General features: G+C 37.1%; 4 protein-coding genes across 4 annotated transcripts; 3 read left to right on the top strand and 1 right to left on the bottom strand.

Annotated features, from left to right (window-relative positions):
- Positions 1-7,127: 7,127 nt before the first annotated feature.
- On the bottom strand, positions 7,128-13,270 carry LOC134815339 (uncharacterized). Its single transcript, XM_063823858.1, has 9 exons — positions 13,140-13,270; positions 12,717-12,929; positions 12,385-12,584; positions 12,133-12,278; positions 11,685-11,838; positions 7,942-8,075; positions 7,614-7,769; positions 7,331-7,479; positions 7,128-7,219 (listed from the first exon to the last, which is right to left on the bottom strand). The coding sequence occupies exons 1-9, from the start codon at positions 13,243-13,245 to the stop codon at positions 7,212-7,214; spliced, it is 1,266 nt and encodes a 421-aa protein (XP_063679928.1). The 5' UTR covers positions 13,246-13,270; the 3' UTR covers positions 7,128-7,211.
- A 1,037-nt stretch (positions 13,271-14,307) lies between these two features.
- LOC134815318 (DNA polymerase delta subunit 2-like) lies at positions 14,308-16,869 on the top strand. Its single transcript, XM_063823836.1, is given in 6 exon segments — positions 14,308-14,518; positions 14,520-14,742; positions 14,972-15,197; positions 15,360-15,729; positions 15,873-16,226; positions 16,592-16,869. Coding segments are annotated over 6 exon segments (1,518 nt in total). The 5' UTR covers positions 14,308-14,356; the 3' UTR covers positions 16,775-16,869.
- A 535-nt stretch (positions 16,870-17,404) lies between these two features.
- On the top strand, positions 17,405-17,779 carry LOC134815545 (chromatin modification-related protein MEAF6-like). Its single transcript, XM_063824086.1, has one exon. The coding sequence runs from the start codon at positions 17,405-17,407 to the stop codon at positions 17,777-17,779; it is 375 nt and encodes a 124-aa protein (XP_063680156.1).
- A 466-nt stretch (positions 17,780-18,245) lies between these two features.
- Positions 18,246-20,268, top strand: LOC134815747 (AP-1 complex subunit sigma-2-like). Its single transcript, XM_063824323.1, has 3 exons — positions 18,246-18,593; positions 19,103-19,217; positions 19,463-20,268. The coding sequence occupies exons 1-3, from the start codon at positions 18,337-18,339 to the stop codon at positions 19,592-19,594; spliced, it is 504 nt and encodes a 167-aa protein (XP_063680393.1). The 5' UTR covers positions 18,246-18,336; the 3' UTR covers positions 19,595-20,268.
- Positions 20,269-20,290: the final 22 nt, after the last annotated feature.

The raw sequence follows: 20,290 nt of genomic DNA, 5'->3' as shown, positions 1-20,290 counted from the left end.
TCTTGACCGCACAAAATTAACAAATTGTCATTATCTAGTAACGATCCATTGCATGTGCCCCTATATTTTTGTCTCTTAAGTTTGCTTTGACTAAGGAGTTTAAGAACAGGTTGAATAATGTATTTAACTTACTAATATGTGACCTTAATTCTACAAAGTTAAGCTCGAGAAATGATAAGGAACGTTTCTAACTTAGATAGGGGCTAATGATTTAGGTGACTTATTAGTGTAACAAGCGAGATTCATTTTACATCTACTATGCTTCTTTGACATTGGAGCAGAGTTTGTTTAAGATCGTATTACCTAGTTTGGATTAATTTGAGGTACGGAATAATATGATATTCCGATTGCAATGTACTTTTAAGCACTATATTGAATTTAATAACTGACTACGTATGATTGCGTCTAAGAGATATCATTGAATTTTAGGGACAGTAGTTGTCATAGATCATGAGTAAAATGTGTCGCCACTTAGAAATTATCTAATGCCCAGTCTTGACTACATTACCTTTTTACTTTCTAATTACCACTGACGAGACACGTTTCTCCGAACATTACTGGTAAATGATGCTGTTTCCTCTATGGAAGCTCAGGCTAATACTGAGGCAAGCCAGTAACAACCCCCACAAGTATTGATAATGTCTTTATTTTCTGATTTCACCAGATTCTCGTACAATTGTTTGATTTAAACCTTTAAATCAAACAAAGCAGTAACATAAGCAGTGTTCAGGGCAACAGTTTATTATATCTCAATCAAGTACATCTGAATATACTAATAAGATATTTGAAAAAACGAAGGAAGACTGTTTTTTGCTTTCCAGCTGGTTTTACCAACATCATAAGAGTAGCAGCTTATCATTAATTAACAAATAACTAATCTACGAATCACCAACCGTCGCTGGCCTTAGTACTTGATCCTTCGGTTTCCTGTAAGTGCCGGTTACAGCGTAACTATGTAGCCATGGTTTTCCGAAGTAAAGCATAAGGGTGGTCATTTCAGATGATGGCCCTGCTGCAGCGCAGCTAAAACAGCAAATAAGTAAGTAAGAGTAATAGTACTGCTGATTATAAGAGATCTAAATTCTAAGCTAGGTTTACAGGTTTTTCCATGATGACTCCAGAATACCCAATAAATAAGCATGCTAATTAAATGACAATTTGTCGGTGTATATGCAGAATATAATCGTCATCTTCCTGATCAATTATTGCAAATTAGTGTATATTTCGATTTTTCACGAAAATTCTCAATTTTTTCCTTTGATGGATAGCGACATTATGTGTGATTTCAAGTCTTCGAAACAACTTTTAAAAGTATGTTTAAAATATAATTTGTATCGTTACAGGAATACTATTCAAATCGCACAAACACACATATTATTTTTTTTAAGCCTTTTCAATTTTAAACAGTGTGCTTCAAAACGGTGAACAGGTCACATCATGTGATCTTTACCATACAATGTTTGACTGACGAAATTATATGATTGTCTGGTGGTGACACATATGGCCATTATTAAAAGCACCAGCCGGAATCTCTGTCAATTGAAGATCCTTATGGGTTGTTGGTTCATATACGAAAACAGCAACAAGTAACCAACAAGTAACCAACAAGTAACCAACAAGTAACCAACAAGTAACCAACAAGTAACCAACAAGTAACCAACAAGTAACCAACAAGTAACCAACAAGTAACCAACAAGTAACCAACAAGTAACCAACAAGTAACCAACAAGTAACCAACAAGTAACCAACAAGTAACCAACAAGTAACCAACAAGTAACCAACAAGTAACCAACAAGTAACCAACAAGTAACCAACAAGTAACCAACAAGTAACCAACAAGTAACCAACAAGTAACCAACAAGTAACCAACAAGTAACCAACAAGTAACCAACAAGTAACCAACAAGTAACCAGCAAGTAACACCTGAAACCACAAGATTCTCTTGTGCTTGTGTTCACAAGCACCTGACTTCATTTGTACTAAAATTCGGACTGATGTTTCAGAATTTGACCACTTCTTACACAAACACTTTTACTTGTAAGTACACTGTTTTCAATGGTTCAAACAGTAATTCAATCAAATAAATATTAAAATGTTCTGCCATTTATTGCAGTTAAATTATAATAAAAATAACTAAACTTGGTATTTAAGGGAAGCCTAATGCTCAGTAAGTATGGTTGTCACTCTTTAACTAATTTAGATATAAGTTGATGGGGAATAGGAGTGCGTATGCTGTGTGCTATTGCTAACACCAAACAGCAACCTAGAAAAGTTTTACATGGACACTGGTCTAGATATGGCAGTATTGGATTGTAGTTGTATTAAAGGGAGTATAACTAGAAATGTGGGGCATTTATAATTAGTTAATAGAGTGACAGCTTACTATAAATATAAATCTAGAGTTTTATTTAAATGGATATATCCAGAGTTTAATTGGAGAGCACAATGTAAGGCGCTTGTTTCTAAAGCTAACTCCAGACTTGGGCTACATTTCATTACTGATAAAAGGCAGAAAAGATCGTTCTATTTAGCATTAGTTAGGTCCATATTTGAATATTGTTCTGTCATATGGTCCCCTCAAACTGCAGCTCATCTCGAACATTTTGTAGCTATCTAAATTCTAAAAGCGTGGTGTTAAAACTTAAATGGATAAATGGCCAACCTTATTCAAGATATAATGAAGATAAACTTGTAATATCCGGATCGGAACATTACTTATTAGTCGCATATTCGTAATGTTTCTTTGGCAAATTTTGTATTGATCCCGTTTGTTGTGACATGGAACTGGCTCTTATCAGGAAAGGGATTATTCAACGTTTTAATGCCACAGCATCGTACTCATGATCTACAATTATTTGTTATATATAGTAGTGTTTTTTAATCAATAAGCTTTCAAATTGTTACACAATTACATGCCGTGACAAGTGACCGAGTGTAAACAAAATTAGGGACACCTAAACACCAGTTGACCAGTAAACTGGTCATAGCAATAACATCAGGCCCTATGGCCTATATGCACCTATAAGTGAAGCGATACTGCAACCAAGGCATGCTAGGTTTATTCCATTGGACTATTTTATTAATTTGATATTTTATTAATTTGATATTTATATTGATTGAGGAGCACTACCCGAAGGCATTACTCGGCACTAACGCCTTAAAATCTTTAATTACAATCAAATATAAATATATGCACACAATGTATAAAATATTAATAATGTATAAAATATGATTATGCTATTAGCAAATTTAAATAGTACTATTAAGAATATTAAATAACTCTTATCTCTTGACATAAATTTAGAACAGCGACACAGGGTCTGAAGAATGTGCGGTGATATTTTTATCTTTTAAAAGTTTTAAATGACAGTGAAATTGCGCGGTATCGATAGCATTGTAAAAAATGCTCGAAGATAGTCTTTTTTCGTTATGAGGTTAAAGTTTTGTTGCTCGTTATTATGATCAACGTATGTTGTACCAAATTATTTACATTTCTAAAAGTACGAAATTTGAGTTGTTCCAGTCCTTGTCATCCGGGTTAAGTGCTTGTGCAGTAAGCACATGCTTGCTGACTGTAGACTTGAATGAATTTAGGAATTTGTCTTGTAGGCAAGCGGTAACGTATTTTATGTCCTTGTTAATAATGTTGACTGTTTTGTTGTATAACTTAGGCCCAATGTAAGAAATGCTCTTGTCTGAATTACATAAACGGTTAAATGGTACTGCAAAGAACTCAGGTTCTCTTCTAGATGCGTTTAAGTTTGAAACAGTGAACATTCTTATAATATTTGGTGGTGCAGTGTTAGAATAAACTTTGTGCATTAAGCATAATATACATTTAGCTATCACGTTCGGTAAAGCTAATACTTCTAGTTTATTGAAAATTTCCTTTGTGTGTGAAGGTGTGCTATTCAGATCTTTGTCATAAAAATAGCGGTGGTATTGGTTATCTGCAGCGCGAATGCCCTTTTTCTGGGCCGAGAAGACTCTTTTAATAATATAGTCAATTTAAAGATAACAAAAACTTTCAATTATCAAAATATATAATATCGTGAAAGTATTAAAACTTGCTACAGAGCAAAATGAATTAAATATTCTTCCTGTTAAACAGAAGTTTATTTATAACGATGTTATGATCTTTTATAAAAAATAAATAGCATAATTCCAGTATCGCTCCCTAATTATATTGTATAAAGTCATATGCCGTCCAGAGGACGCCTGATACACTAAACACAATGCTAAAATAATCGATTGGTCAGATACTTAAGGAAAACAAAATTTTAAGGAAAACAAAATTTGAATTTTATTGCCATCACAATGAATAATAATATCATGATAAATATAAGTAAACATCCGATAATAAACTTGTTAGAACCAGTATAGCCCAGGATGCTCTACCATCTACTAACAAATAAAAAGAGCTTGCAGGTCTATACTTGTCTGGAGTGTTCGTCTGGAACGTGGGACGGACTCACAAATATATTGTGTAAACGTAGCGCGCGAAACTTAAACATTGTATAACTTTATCATTTCATTACCCAGCGTGATTTACCGCGCCAGAATGATGAAATGGCGCCGCGCTATATCCGTAAACTTGCAGTCATCTATATCTTATATTTTATATTTTGTACCTCTTACTACGTAACGCGAAAATAAGTTGTATCACACTCCCGGTTTTGGACCCCAATGTTAACCTTGCAGCAACTGTGTCAGCCCAATATACTCTAGAAGTATGATCACACCTATTTTAATGAACAAGAGACCCATAATTAATATAATCAGATACTCGTCAACAGCAGCAGTTTCCGTCCGTGTGATGTGTTGTCCTTCTCCTTTCTGTGTCCCCGTCGTTCTGTTTTGTGAAATGTATTGTAGTAGTGTTTTAATATTTAAATCGAACGTAACTCAATAGTTAATAATAACAAACACAAATACTATTTTAAATAATTGATTAATATCGATTTATACCAACAACCAAACATTAATTATTCTTTAATAACCTTTTATAAATGTGTTAAACGATCCATGGCATATCTAAAATTCGATAATGAACTTCATATTATTAGTGCCGCGTGCTGATAAATATTTTGGGAATCAATCCACCCAATCGTGGCGATAACATACTTTTGTGCTTGGCCGGTTTTAGGTTTGAGTTTGTGCTCCAAAAGTGGTAAATCGGGTGCTAGTAAAGCTCTTGCAGGCAACTGGCTCCTTTTGCCAACTGCTTTTGGTTTAAGCGCTGACTCACATTTGGAACTGGCACGGGTATAATTGTAATATCCTACAAAGTCAGCATGTCATATTATTTCGCAAAACTCGTTTAAATATCTTGACAATATTTACAATTTAAAGTTTATGGTTTTAGGTTTAGGCGCGGCGCACCGCTTATATGTTATATCTCAATCATCTTACAATTTCAGCGCTGTGTTGCTACACGCTGTATAACATGTGGACCCAGCGTGCTGCCGCGCCTAAGCAGCAAAAGAGTTATTTATTTTAAAATTTATTTTTGTATCTAGCAAAAATGATGTAATGTTTTTAATATGACGTAGAATTAAACATTAAAGCTATTTCCGTACAGCCTAAGTATGCTCGTTAGAAAAACTATCAACAATGAACATGCTAGCTTTCTCTCGGCTGACATCTTGGGTTGTACTGGATGTAACAAGTTTATTATCGGATGTCTACTTATATTTATTATGATATTATTATTCATTGTAGTGGCAATAAAATTTAAATTTTGTTTTACTTAAAAAAATTTTGTTTTACTTAGTCTTTCTATTCGAACGCGCATATATAGTATAGGTCGTTGTGATCTAACTATAATTCTACGTCATATTAAAAACTCTACATCATCTTTTATGTTTGAATACAAGAATAAATTTCATTAATTAAATAATATCAACATGACAGTCAATATAACCGAAAATACTTCAACTTAAACATTAGTACTATTCAAGAAAACAACAATTTCAAGAAAACAACAATTTTATTTAGTATCAATTAAAGCAAACATAAATATATTTTATATTACATAACTAGCAGGACCTTTTTACCAGATATCTTAGGGGACTTGGACATACCTAATTCATCTTTAAACTCAATTGTCCAATTCGAAATTTTATCAATCAATTCTACAACTAAATCATCTACATTATTTACAATACTATATACAGATCTATCATTTAAATGTACACCTATTCGTTGAATATAATCTTCTTCACTAAGAAGGAAGAATCCTACTCCTTTATCGAATGGTCTGATTACAATGTCTTTCCAACCTTTGACTTCTTTGAGAGCTGCTCTGATGGGCGCAGCGATGTTATCTGGTGAGACGAATTTCTGAGTTGGCCTGTGGAGGTCTACTTCTGCTCTGCAGAATTTTATAAATGCCTCAAGTGCAGGGTTTTTACAAGATTCGAAAGTACGTGATGCATCAGTCTTTATAAGACAACGTTCCATGTCAGTAACTCTCTTATCTGCTTTGTTGGGTCCACATTTAAAGCTATCAAATACAACTTTAGCTCTCATTTTAGAAAACCATCTACACAAATCGTTCTCGAAGCGGCTAAGATCTGGTAGGGGAGGTGTAGGTGCAAAATTATGAGACAAGAAAAAGACATAGAGTTGCTCTTTACTAAGCTCTTATACAACGTGTGGTAACAATAATTCGTGGGACAAATTTCAAATTAAAAAAAGTAACAACACGAGCTGTTTATGTCATAGCATAGCCATATACTAGGAATGAGTGTCATTAGATGTACATTTAATAGTTAAGTGTACTGTGTAGCAGACAAAAAGCCTTGGGGCAACTGAATAAATTTAATGAGGTATGGTAGCGCCGCGCACGATATGGATATAATATTATGAAGCTGAGTTCATGCGTTGGAATTGTTCTTTTCCAAAATTGAGCGCTCGCGTACATTTTTCGTAAAGCTTGTTTTGGTTGAGATTTCTTAATGATCGTGACATTACTTGTGACATTACATGAGATAACTCGCTTTCTTGGCGGTGTATTTCAATTTTGTGTATTATTTCCTACCACAATCTTTTTTAGCTATTTCATTATATAATGCTTAATGAATTGAGTTTTGACAAAAACAACGAAAGTGAAACTATAATTTATTTTCAAACGAAAGAATAATAAATTTCCAGCTTTGACTTTATCTAACTGTACATTCGTTGATATTTAGTGTTCCATCCAATGTGACTCATGGCTCTGAAATAGTTTTGTTGTGTGTTAGCATCACAGTTTTAACAGAAGTCAAGGACTATTAAACAATATAGAGCATTCAAAACATTAACAAGACCTTTCTTAAGGAATCCTTACCGACGAAATCTTTGCCCATCAAATTCGGTGTGTCCACTGCACCAGTTGGGAACTTTCCTTCAAATCCCACTGTTACCTTGCCTCCCGCTGGAACTCGTCCATTCCAACTTTTGTTTCCAAACACGTATACTGTCTTGAATTCATTCACACTATTGAATATTTCTAGTATAGATCATGTATATTATGATAACATGTATTGAAGCTGATAGATTTGCTTTTTTTGCAAGAAACCAAATAGTGTCACTTTTAATTGAAAATGGTGAACTTATTTCTATTGACATACCTGACAATTTTTCCGCCCCAAAACTGACTGATCTCTACCTTTCTATCGAAGAATAGAGTCATTTGCCACTTTTTCACTGCATGTCTGACATGGACTATAGCATTGCCATTGATGTACCCCTCCGATGGATAGGCTATTTTCTTGAATTCAAATTTACTGAAATTAATGACAGTCAAAGAGTGTGGCCAAAACAATTGCAAATAATTATGAAAAATGATTTTTAGGGAAATACATTTATTATATGTTTTTAATGCTGGATTTGTATATAATAATTACTGTTGCTGAAAGTCGGTACAGCTGTATTTATGAATCATAAAATAATATATACCTGTAAACTCGATCAGCAGGGGTAGTTGGAGGCATGGTAACAGGGCAAGCTGCACACGGTCCTCCACAATCAATTCTTTCTTCTCCTTGGTTCTTAATTTCATCATCACAAGTTGGAGCTGGTGCTGGTTTGACCTAAAGATTTCCTTTTAATTTAATAAACCCTGATAATCGATTAAAATGCTGGTCTTAATATAAGTTGATTCGTAGATTAAAACGTTCTATCTCTTGTCAGCTCATCTACACAGCTCTACCAACTTAGTCAAAACATTGATCAGTACAGATTGGATCTTTTGGGGATCACCGAGACTCACATGCCTGGATCTGGCACCACTCTACTGGACAATGGCAGTCTACTCATCCATTCCGGTAGAGTCGACGGGATCAAGAGACAGGGAGTCGGTCTCAGTCTTTCAAAACGAATCAGAAACTCCCTGATATCGTTCACTCCCACATCGGAGCGGGTTTTAACTGCTAGGCTGCATAGTAAGCAAATTAACATCTCTGTTGTTGTGGCCTATGCTCCAACTGAGGGTGCAGAGGAGAGTGAGAAAGATAAGTTTTATAGGACACTCACAGATACATTTGATGGGCTACCTCGTCACGATATCAAGTTACTGCTCGGCGATTTTAATGCAAAAGTAACATCAGGCAGATATGGAAGTGAAGCGGTCATCGGTGGAGAATCACTCCATAGCTCATCAAATGACAACGGGACGAGACTTGTGGATTTCTGTGCGACGAACCAGCTTGTCATCGGGGGAACTCTCTTCGAGCACAAGAACATTCACAAGGGAACATGGCGGTCCCCCAACGGGCTCACCGTCAATCAGATAGATCATATCTGCATTGGAAAGCGGTTTCGTCAGTCACTTTTTGATGTTAGGGTATGTCGCGGGGCAGACATCGGCTCCGATCATTATCTGGTTCTAGGACTGCTGAAAATCAAACTTCAGTCAGTGACAAAGATCAACGCCAACAGGCCCAATGTGCCTGCCATTGAGCGCCTGAGGGATAGTACTACGGTTACAGAGTATAATGTGGCTCTTCAAAACCGATTTGCAAGTCTGGATAGTGAGGTCGACCTCGAGAATATGTGGCGTAATCTCAGTCAGACCGTCACTGATGTCTCACTGGAGGTACTAGGCAAAAGACCCCGGAAGGCAAAGGAGCAACACCTGTCACGGAAGACCAAGGATTTATTGATTCAGCGGGCACAGTTTAAGCGCAAAGACCCAAACTCAGACGCTAACAGGTCAGAGTATTCTAAACTTAATAAGTTAGTCAAGAAAAGCAGCAAGCTAGACGACAATAACTGGGCAGTTAGAGTAGCTACTGATCTTGAGGAATCAGCGAGCAAAGGTCAGCAGCGTGAGGTATGGGCAAAGATCAAGAAGATCTCTGGTAAGAACAAGAAGCCTCAAGCATCTTGTGTCCGGGACAAGGACGGTAGGAAGATCACGGATCCCCAACAGCAGAGGGATAGGTGGAAGGAGCACTTTACTGAACTTCTGAACCCTCCATTATCAAGTGTCGACCTTGCCGACCTTGACACACTGACACAGTACCACCCCAACCCCACTTTAACTCTCTCTCTTGTTCGGATGGACCACCCACCAGAGACGAGATTAGTTATTCCCTGACAAAGCTTAAGAACAACAAAAGCCCAGGAGTGGACGGGATAACTAACGAGCAACTGAAGTATGGTGCGAGTGCTCTAGTTGATCAACTAGAGTGTCTATTCAAGAAAGTGTGGGAAGAAGAGACTGTTCCTGAAGATTGGTTAAAGGGTGTGATCATTGTTATTGGGAAGAAAGGAGACACTTCAGTCTGCGGGAACAACAGAGGGATCACCTTAAGGTCTACAGCATCCAAGCTTTTTCAGATGATTCTTCTTAAGCGGTTACATGCTGGTATGGAGTGTCTCCTCAGGGAAAATCAGTGCGGATTTAGACAGAACCGCTCATGTATTGATCAGATTTATTCTCTCCGAACTATTATTCATAACTGTCTTGAGTTTAACATTCCTCTTTACATTAATTTTGTGGATTTCAAGGCAGCGTTCGATTCTATCAGAAGGGACTTTATTTGGTGCAGTATGAGACACTATGGGCTGCCTGAAAAATATGTCAGAATATTTCAGTCCCTCAGTTTTAAACAGATATGATGATATTAACTTAATTTATTATTATTTTTTTTTTTTTTTTACATACTCCTTCTTAGTGTGGTGACTTGGGGTCCATAAATATAACAATACAAGCTGATAAACCAAAAAGAACAACTGGGGTAGGTAGGTAGCCCTGGTGGGTGCGTAAACTTTACGGTCTGCTCTCTCCAAGATCAGCCTGCTTCTCCATTTTACCGTGAAGCCTAATTTCTAGTTTTTATAAAATATACAATGCAAGTGCAGGTTTACTAATCTTAATCTACTTAACAACTCAATAGCCCAAGTCACCATACCCGTAGTATATTCCATGGTAATAGAAGAGCTTTAAAGTTTTTCAAATTGTTGCTATAATTGATTTAAATAAAAATTTGTTGTTTTCTTGAAAAAATTTGTTGTTTTCTTGGAGGTACCATGAGTGCCGTGAGGGTTAATGGGGAGCTGACAGACTGGTTTGATGTTAACTCAGGCACAGGTCAGGGTGACATTCAAGCACCTCCTGTCTTTAATTTCTGCCTAAACTTTTCTGCATTTCTGGCTGAGACCAACAAGATCATCAGTCAAGGCGCAGTGCTGCAGAAAGAGATGAAGATGGTTGAGGAAAAGGTCATTCTGGACACCGATTATGCTGATGACATGGCTATTATGGACAACTCAGGGGAAGGCCTACAGGAATCAACTGATCTATTAGTTCATTACAGCCCCTATGCTGGGCTCAGAATAAATGCAAAGAAGACCCAATGCATGGCTGTAAGCAAGTGCGCCTCCCAGCGACCTTTCATCAAGGATGATTTATTGAGCTGTCGGTTGAGGGTGAACCCGTCGAGCAGGTTAGCAACTTTGTCTACCTGGGTGCAACTATCAGTGGGGATGGGACAATCAACAGAGACCTGGATGTCCGTATCCAGAAGGCTAATGGCGCCTTTCATCAGCTCTGGAACATTTGGAATAGCAGAACTATAAAGACTCCAACCAAGATCAGGATCTATAGGGCTGCTGTCCTCACCATCTTGTTGTATGGAGCTGAAGTCTGGAACACCACCAAAAAGCAGATGAAACGCTTCGAGGTTTTCCATCAAACCTCCTTGAGAAGGATCCTTAGGATTAAATGGTTCTTTCATGTGACCAACGACGAAGTTCTTAGGAGGGCTGGCATCAAGTCAGTTGAGACTTTCATCAGTGCTGCCAGGCTACGTTGGTATGGACATGTAGTTAGAATGCCAGACTCTAGACTACCGAGGTTTCTGTTAAACTGGAAGCCAAATTATGGAAAGAGGTCAAGGGGCAGACCCCGTAAGAACTGGAAGTCCTGCGTACTCGAAGATGCTGCTAAGTTTACAGGTGTTGAAAACATCGACAACGACACAACAGAAGCTTTGGCTACCAATCGAGTACAGTGGAGACATATGTTACGCCGCCAACGCGATGTGTGTGATGCAGGCCACTCCAACGACTAGGAGGAGACCTTACCATGTAACATGTATGTGTAACATAGATTAAATCAGTTTTCAACTGTTTTTTGTAGTTACTGAACAAATGATATTACTGGCTCAGTATTAGAAATTTAATTTCTATCCTACCTCTCCACAAACTTGCTCTGGTTTCCAATCATTGGTGATGCTTTTCATTTTGTGCTGGTTCTTGCAGCCCTTTCCGTCAATGCTGACAGCACAAGTGATCCTTGGGTCACATTGTACGTTCTTGGGAACACGATACATGTCAGCATCAATGTACCTGTCAAAGTAGGTTATTAATCTATATAACACTGTAATCTAACTCTTCCATAGATCTTAAAAGATGTAAAAGCAAAGCTTGGAGAAAATTGTATTGTAATGTATATAATTAAACATGTTACACTATTCTCATCTATTATGGTTCAATTTCTTCCTTAGATGTTTCCTGGAGCATGTATCTAACTTGGATGGAGGGACATGTTTGGGTGCACTCTAGCAGCGCATGTGCAGTTGTACATTGATTCTGATAAAAATTGATTGATGAAAACCATGGTTATATAGAAAGTGTATTTACCCAGGGCCATCTTCTTTGTAACAGAATTGAGCTGGTTTAGAGTTTTTAGTGTACTCCTTCAGTGCCACTGCAGTACCTTTGAGACAGTGAGGGACAACGATAAGTTTGCTTTGAGGACACTTCATACTTGGATTACCTCCAGTGACCTGGGGTAGTTAAGTGTTTAGTAAACTTTGGTAGATTTTTGTTGGGTGTTTTTCATTGGCAACCTTTGGTTACCTTTGTAGGCTTATTTGCTGAATGTTTCCTTACCTTTACTTTAGCACAACTGTAATAAAAGTGAGGATGTGAGCTCATTGCACTCTTGATCTGTAAAACGTAGTTTCCATCAGCCAAATTGTGGGGGATTTTGACAGTTGTGTCAAACCGAGCATTGTCCTCCTCATAGGCCTGGTATTCACACCCAGCACGGGCATTACAGGGATGCTTGCAGTCTCCATAGATAGTTTGTCCTAGTCGAATTGTTTATATTATATTAGTCATATCCAGGAAAAGGTTAATGCTGGTTTACCATGTATTAAAGTTTGGTGGTTCTATTTATCATGTTTATATTATTTGTGTGTAATTATTTATTTGGCTATTACCTGGGCGCTGATCGTGTCCGTAGCAAGTGACCTTCATCACGTTGTCATCAAAAGACTTGTGTGTTTTATGCTGTCCATATGGAACAAGAGCGATCCTGACCCATCCTCCAGCATGGTTGTTACTAGTCCAGCCAACCTTCATTCTCTCCCCAGCTTTATACTCGTTTGGGTATTTCACGCCGTGCCAAACATTCTCAGTTTCACATGGTCCAACTGTTATTTAGTGTGATGTTATGTCAAAAATTATCAAGATCTACATTTTGTGTACCCATGCATTAAAAACTGCTGCTTAAAATGTCAGTATAATTTGTATTCATATACAGGGTGTACCACATAAAACAAGTTACAAGTTAGTACCACATAAAATGAATCAAAAATTATAAAGTGAAAATAATTATGAAAATTAAGAACAAAATTCCAAACCTGTATCTGCTGGCCTGCCAGGGTCGACATCAAAAGACCAAGGACAACTCATCCAAGTGTGGGCAAATACTGCTCCAAACAGGGCACAAAACACCAAAAACTTCATCTTATTCTTAATGTCGGATTTACTTGTTAACTTGGCAATTGCAATGATGTAATAAGTTTTAAATTTTTGCAATTAGTGTTTTTGCAAGTGTTTTTGTTTAAAAATTTGGAAAAAAAACGTTAAAAGTTTGTTGGTATGGATTGAATTTGCACCGTACCTATCTAGTTACCTTACAAGACATATTTATAACGTACGAAATGTGGCGGTTTTCCGAAAATTTCGCCATATTTTCGGACCGCCAAAATTTCGGTCGTCGTAATAGAATCCGTCGCATTATCTTTTAGCTTATTTCAATGACTGTGCCTTCACTGCTTTATTTTGTTTCTAAAAAGTAATATCAAGTAAAATAAATAAATAAATTCTGGCATCTTGGGACAAATTATCACCACACCAATGACGAATTGAATGTCAAGCAATACAGTTTAAATTTGCATTAAAATACATGTATGTGCTAACATGAAAGTCTTACAGTCTTAATACAGACTAAGTTTGAACATGATTTTACCGAATTTCAGAAATTTCCTTACTGCTTACTGTCACAAAAAATGATGAAAAATACCCTTATTTTCTGTGACGTCCGAAATTTGACGGTTTTTGTTCAATTTCGTCATATTTTCAGACCGCCAAAATTTCGGTCGTCGCAAATTAGGCCGCCATAAATATGTCCTGTAAGGTATTTTTGCTAAAGGTATTTTTTCACATAAAGTGAGTATCAAGAACAAAGTATGAACGCACAACTAGATGATTTATTACAAAATGGAGAAAAGTTAAGTGGTGAAAAGTCATACGTTTAAAATTTTAAATTGAAAGGTTGTCGAGAAAATGTTTAACTAGATTATTACGTTAATTAAAAATTAGTTTAGTACCATTAGACTAGGTCTAAACCATTTTACTTCTTTTCAAGACACCTGTTGTAATTTAATCAACCCAATCTGCCTCTTCTCTCGTAACTTAAAATTTAATTTTCGCAATTTCACTATTCTTTGGATGCCTATGAATTCCAGATTTTAAACGCTGCTCACAAATCTCGTCACAATTTGAAATGTGGCGGCGTGGTGGGTTCAACCACTTTATTTAATTCTCGCTAACCGAATTATCTTGTTAGGGAGAGATGATTTTACCTACAACAGAAGTAGTTTCCCACCTGACAGCAGATATAAAATCAGATCACCTCATCTCCCCACCAACCACCACACCTCCAGACCCCATAGACCGTCTCCATGGCAACTACACAAATCTATCAGAACGGTTCAAGTTGAGAAACAAGTGTTTTAAAAAGACAATATGCACCCCTCTATGCAGCCAGATTAGCTGTCATGAGACCAATGTTGGAGGCGGTTGCCAGGAATAAATGGTTTGATGTGCCTCAAGTTCAGTTGAATGATCTGCAGCAAAATAAGACTTGTGTTATTATTGGGACCATTTTCAAGCAGATGCAGTTAAAGCCCAATATTCTGCGTGAACTCAGTGAAAACGTTAACCTTCCCCCCAAACCTGGTAAATTAATTGAGTTAATTTTAATGCTCGCAGAGGTGATTGGGCTTGTTTTTGAATTTTTGGAATAATGCTATTTTGAAGACACATGTAACATACTATATCCAATGTAATGTGCTATATCCAATGTAATTAATGTAATTAATTAATTAATGTAATTAATGTAATCCATTCATTTGATCGACACTTCCTATGAATCACTAGAATATCCTTAATTCTTAACCACTCCCAGAACGTAAGAGATACACCCACCAAACAGACTTAGTTTTCCTTGAGGATGAGACCCAGAGAATAACCCTGATAGGGAACCACGAGACACATGATGCCATTACCGGGACTGTGATCTGTGCTAAAGGGAAGGAGACAGCAGGAGGCAAGTTTGAGGTTGAGGAATGGTCATATTGTGGGTTACCAGCTCAGCTGAACTCAGAACTTAGTGAACCTGTATCAGATGATAGGTGGGTGTTAAATTGGGTTTCGTGCATAATATTCTCCTTATAATGGGTTTTATGGCTTTTGAGATTTTTAAAAATAATTTTGCCAAATACTGTCTCCTATTTCCGATGCAAACTGTTCGCACATATCTTGTTACATATAACGCATAATAATGATTCCTTCAGGTATGTAGCGATTATCAGTGGAATCTCCCTCGGAGACCCCCAATACGATCCAATGCCACTCCAATTATTCGTAGACCTCGTCACAGGCCAACTAGGCTCCCTCAAAGACCAAACATTCTACTCTAAAGTAGTGAGGTTGATAGTGGCGGGAGACTCACTCAGTAAACACACCAGAGATTCCACCTCAGCTAAACAAGCCAAGTACCTCACCACCAAGACCAAAGCAGCCAGTATCTCCGCCGCACAAGAACTAGACGATGTTCTGACACAGCTTGTGAGCTGTATTTTTGTGGATTTGATGCCAGGCCAGTTTGATCCCGCCTCCTTTTCCTTACCGCAACAACCTCTACATCGCTGTATTTTCCCTCAGGTCAGTGTGAGACTACCGTTTACAAATAATGCCTCTCATATTAGTTTTAGATTATATTGTGGTTAATCAATAGTTTAAATTAGTTAAATCGACTCAGAACTAAATATACATATTTTCAGCTTCCGTAAAATGGTACATTTCAGGCAGCCCAATACACCTCATTCCAAAGTGTAACCAACCCCTACGAAGCTGACATCGACGGAATCTCCTTCCTCGGCACCTCCGGACAGAACATCCAGAACATCCAACAATACACAAAACTCCGAGACTCAGTAAAGATAGCTGAAACTACCCTGAAGTGTCGTCACATTGCCCCAACATGTCCGGACACGCTAGGATGCTACCCGTACGACGAGGAGGATCCCTTTATCCTGAGAGATTGTCCTCATGTTTACTTTGTGGGGAACCAGAGGAAGTTTGATGCGAAGATGAGCGAAGGAGATCAGGGTCAGAAGACTCTGGTTGTCAGCGTCCCTAAATTCTTCGACTCTAATCAGGTAGAGTCAGGGACAAAAGAAAATCGCGGCATGTACGGAATCGCGATTTTTCCCATTATTTGCGACAAATTTTATGTATAGTTTAATATACCGCGAAATGTAATTCGCGGTATCGCGATTTTTGGCCAAAATAACTGCGAAATCCTTTTGTCCCTGGGTAGAGTTTTGCCCTATCTTCTAACTTCATGAGTTCTAGAAAGTATTTACATTGCAATATATTAGATTAGAAGACGTCGTTGTACTGGACCTATAAACACGTTTTCACTCTGACAAAAATAACATTAAATTCCTTGTCTCTCTCTAGTCTCCCTAACCATAATACCAAACAGCACATCTACCCACACTTACCAACCATATCCTAACAGGTAGTCCTGGTAAACCTAAAGGACCTGTCCTGTTTCCCCGTGTCAGTAGCGACCCTGATAGGGGAGGAATGTGTCAGTATGGAGAAGGGAGGAGGAGCTGAGAGTGAGGAGGAGATGGAGGAGGATGAGCTGCTCCCAGATGTCAACATACTGCCTGATGACGAGGGTGATGATATGGAGTAGGGGAAATTATAGGTGATATTGTCATTTTGGGAGTTGTGGAACTGTTGGAGCACTGAAGTTATATCCCACTCTATCCATTTGGTGCTAAACCTGGGTTTGATTTTTCGGTTAACTTTGTTACGGTGTTCTTGGCTTATTTAATCATGACTGAGAGTTCTATTGAAATTTGCACCTGGAGGGGAAGTGCCCATTCTTGGCGTGTGTTATCTGTGACTTGGTAAATCATTCCCGCTCTTAATAAAAATTATTGTTTACTCGGCGACCTCATGGCAGGACCATTGAAGCTTGAATCTATAATAATCTATTGCTTGCATAATATGACTGTATGATGCTGGATGCGCCTTTTAATCTTTTAAAACCTTTTTCCGTTTTTACTTTTGTTATATTTCATCATGTTAATTCACAGTTTTAGTATTTGATGAATTTATATTATATGGTAAGAATAACATTATTCTAATATACTATTTATAATTAGAGAGTGGAGTTTTTTTATTTCAAGGTTTTTAAAAAATACATCTTGCCGAAAGTAAAATATTTTGCCGAAATATAAATAATAAAGTGTTCTCAATGATAATTTCTTCGTTCGTAACCAAGAATTATCAAGCAGGTACACAATACATGTCTAACGCAATGCCGGGCATATCAAGTGAAGACAAATTAGAATACGCAGAGTGTCTCCAGAAAAAGAAAGAACTAGAAGAAAACCTAATAAACCTGGAGCGACAAATCTACCTTTTTGAAGGGAGCTACCTAGAGGACACATCACATTACGGTAACATCATAAGAGGTTGGGACGGGTACCTCAGTACCAAGAACAACGTGCTGAACAAAGAAAGGAGAGATAAGAAGTTCAAGGAGTCAGAGAGGTTGTTCAGTAAGAGTTCGGTCACCTCAGCTGCTGCTGTTAACAGTAACAGTACGGAGAGCGATGTTGAGAGCGAGCAACAGTTTATTCAGAAGAAGAATAAGAAGTTCAAGTTGAAGAAGAAGGAGGCTCCTTATTGAGGCTCCTTATTTAGGCTCCTTGTTAAGGCTCCTTACTTGAAGGACTGATCGATAACGCTTCAAGTTAGCTGATAATTGTTTGATTGATATGATGAATTAAGAGGATGAACTTTGTTGCTGTGTTACAGATAATAAGAGAATGGGACAGTCGAAAACCACGTTTTAAAATTTGTATCATAACTTTTTGTATTTAACTTTGTTAAATTAGAGTTAACAAATAAGCTAGAAACGAGTAACGACGAAGTGTTTGTATTAAAGTATTTGTGATATTGATAACAGATAAGTATTGCAGTGATACTTTTAGCCCTTTAGCTTTATTGCTTCATGTCGTGTGAATTAACGAAAATTATGGTTACACATAAATATTTTACTCTAGGAAATAATTCATATTTATTGTTAATCATTAATTAAGTAAATTTGAATCAGTGAATAAATTTCATCTTGTGAATACAACCTGTATCTAGCAACAAGATTTCACTACCACTCTACTCTCTCTTTAGCTATCTAATTAATTAATTAGTTAATTAATAATAATTAACTCTTTAGCTAGCTACACGATGATTCAGTACATGCTGCTGTTCAGCCGACAAGGCAAACTCCGTCTCCAAAAGTGGTACAACCCAATCGACATGAGAGCCAAGCGCAGGACAACACGTGAGCTTATAACGATGATACTGTCCCGTAAACCCAAGATGTGCTCCTTCCTTGAGTACAGAGATCAGAAGATTGTGTACAAGAGATACGCTAGTCTGTTCTTCTGTGTGGCTATTGATAGTGGTGATAATGAGCTGCTCACCCTGGAGATTATTCACAGGTTTGGGGTGATGTCGATGGTTGATGAAGCTTTTTGTAGATTTTGGGTGATATTACAGCTCTTTTTGGATATTCTTATAATTATCTGTGACTTAATTTTGATCGCAACAGTCAATGTACAGCTCATGTGCCATTATTTGAGGTATAAGTACAGCTCATGTGCCATTATTTGAGGTATAAGTACAGCTCATGTGCCATTATTTGAGGTATAAGTACAGCTCATGTGCCATTATTTGAGGTATAAGTACAGCTCATGTGCCATTATTTGAGGTATAAGTACAGCTCATGTGCCATTATTTGAGGTATAAGTACAGCTCATGTGCCATTATTTGAGGTACACTGATCTCAAGTATGTGCCTTACCGTTATTATAATTGTAACAGGTTCACAATACATACGTTTTAATTCCTCAACACTCGTTTGGCAGTCTTTGTTAAACTTAGACATTTAAAGTATTTTACACCCAAACCTTAATCTTTGAATACCTGGTTTACCAAACTAAATATTCCAGATATGTGGAGCTGCTGGACAAATATTTTGGAAGTGTTTGCGAGTTGGATATCATATTCAACTTTGAGAAAGCATACTTTGTCCTTGATGAACTGCTGATAGCGGGTGAAGTGCAGGTATTTACAACTTAATTAAGTGGTTGTTAATTAATTAATTGGTGATCAAACATTTGTTGCATGGATTTTTAAACGGGCTTTTTAAAATTTATCTGATGTGGAATTTCATTTAAGATATATTGTAGATATGTATGCCAAGTTATAAGTTTTATCTGTATTGGTTTGCATATTAAATGTGAATATTATAACAGTGTTTCTTGTAAAATAGGGTGAGTCCTGAGTGTATCAATTTTATTTATTTACAGGAGACGAGTAAAAAAAGCGTGCTAAAAGCAATAGCAGCTCAGGACATGTTGCAAGACGAAACGGAGAGCAAGACAGGTCTGGACGAAATGGCTGACAAGAAAAAGCTGGGGTTGAGCGGTGGTTTGCCGTAATTTGGGGGTTGAATTATGTTGAACTGTTGAACTATTGCGATGTTGAAGTGTCCGTTATATTCCGAATTAATGTTTAACATTGTACATAATATTATAAAACTCATTTTTGTTGAAGTTGGAGTTCGACAAATTAATTGATTGCACATGCACATAGCACATTTGGAACCTTTGACGAATTTTAACTCCACTTTATTCTTGTAAATTTTTGTTAAACAGATTGGAACTACTATCACGTCTACAAAATTTCCTTTTATCAAATTTGTGCTCTCATTTGACAAGGCAGAATTATCTCATAGGATGTAAATTAAAAAGAATTTGAGTGTATGTAAACAGTACTGGTACTCTCATGCTACAATTAAATCTTCATATTACTGTGCAGTCGGCACCTTAGTGCTGAATTTGAGCTGCATGACACTTCACAGTGTAGCGGTGACTGTGCAGTAATATCTTGCAGTTGCGTCACTCATGTTCTGTTGTGAAGTTGTATTTCGTTTGACTCTGCTGGACAGATATTCAAAACATATAGAACAGAAAGTCTTGACTTTTATTAGGGGACATGGGGATTTGTGATTGTGGCATTTATTTTCAGTTTTGAATGCTATTTTAGCGAATGTTGGTTCGATGATATTGATAAAAAGTTGTGTCTTAAATATCTGTTTTCATTTATTATGGAACTGGTAAATTTCATTGCCTTCT

This window comes from Bolinopsis microptera, chromosome 5, assembly GCF_026151205.1.
Source record: "Bolinopsis microptera isolate Bmic1 chromosome 5, MBARI_Bmic_1.0, whole genome shotgun sequence".
NCBI lineage: Eukaryota > Metazoa > Ctenophora > Tentaculata > Lobata > Bolinopsidae > Bolinopsis > Bolinopsis microptera.
This window is presented reverse-complemented; position numbering and strand designations above follow the sequence as displayed.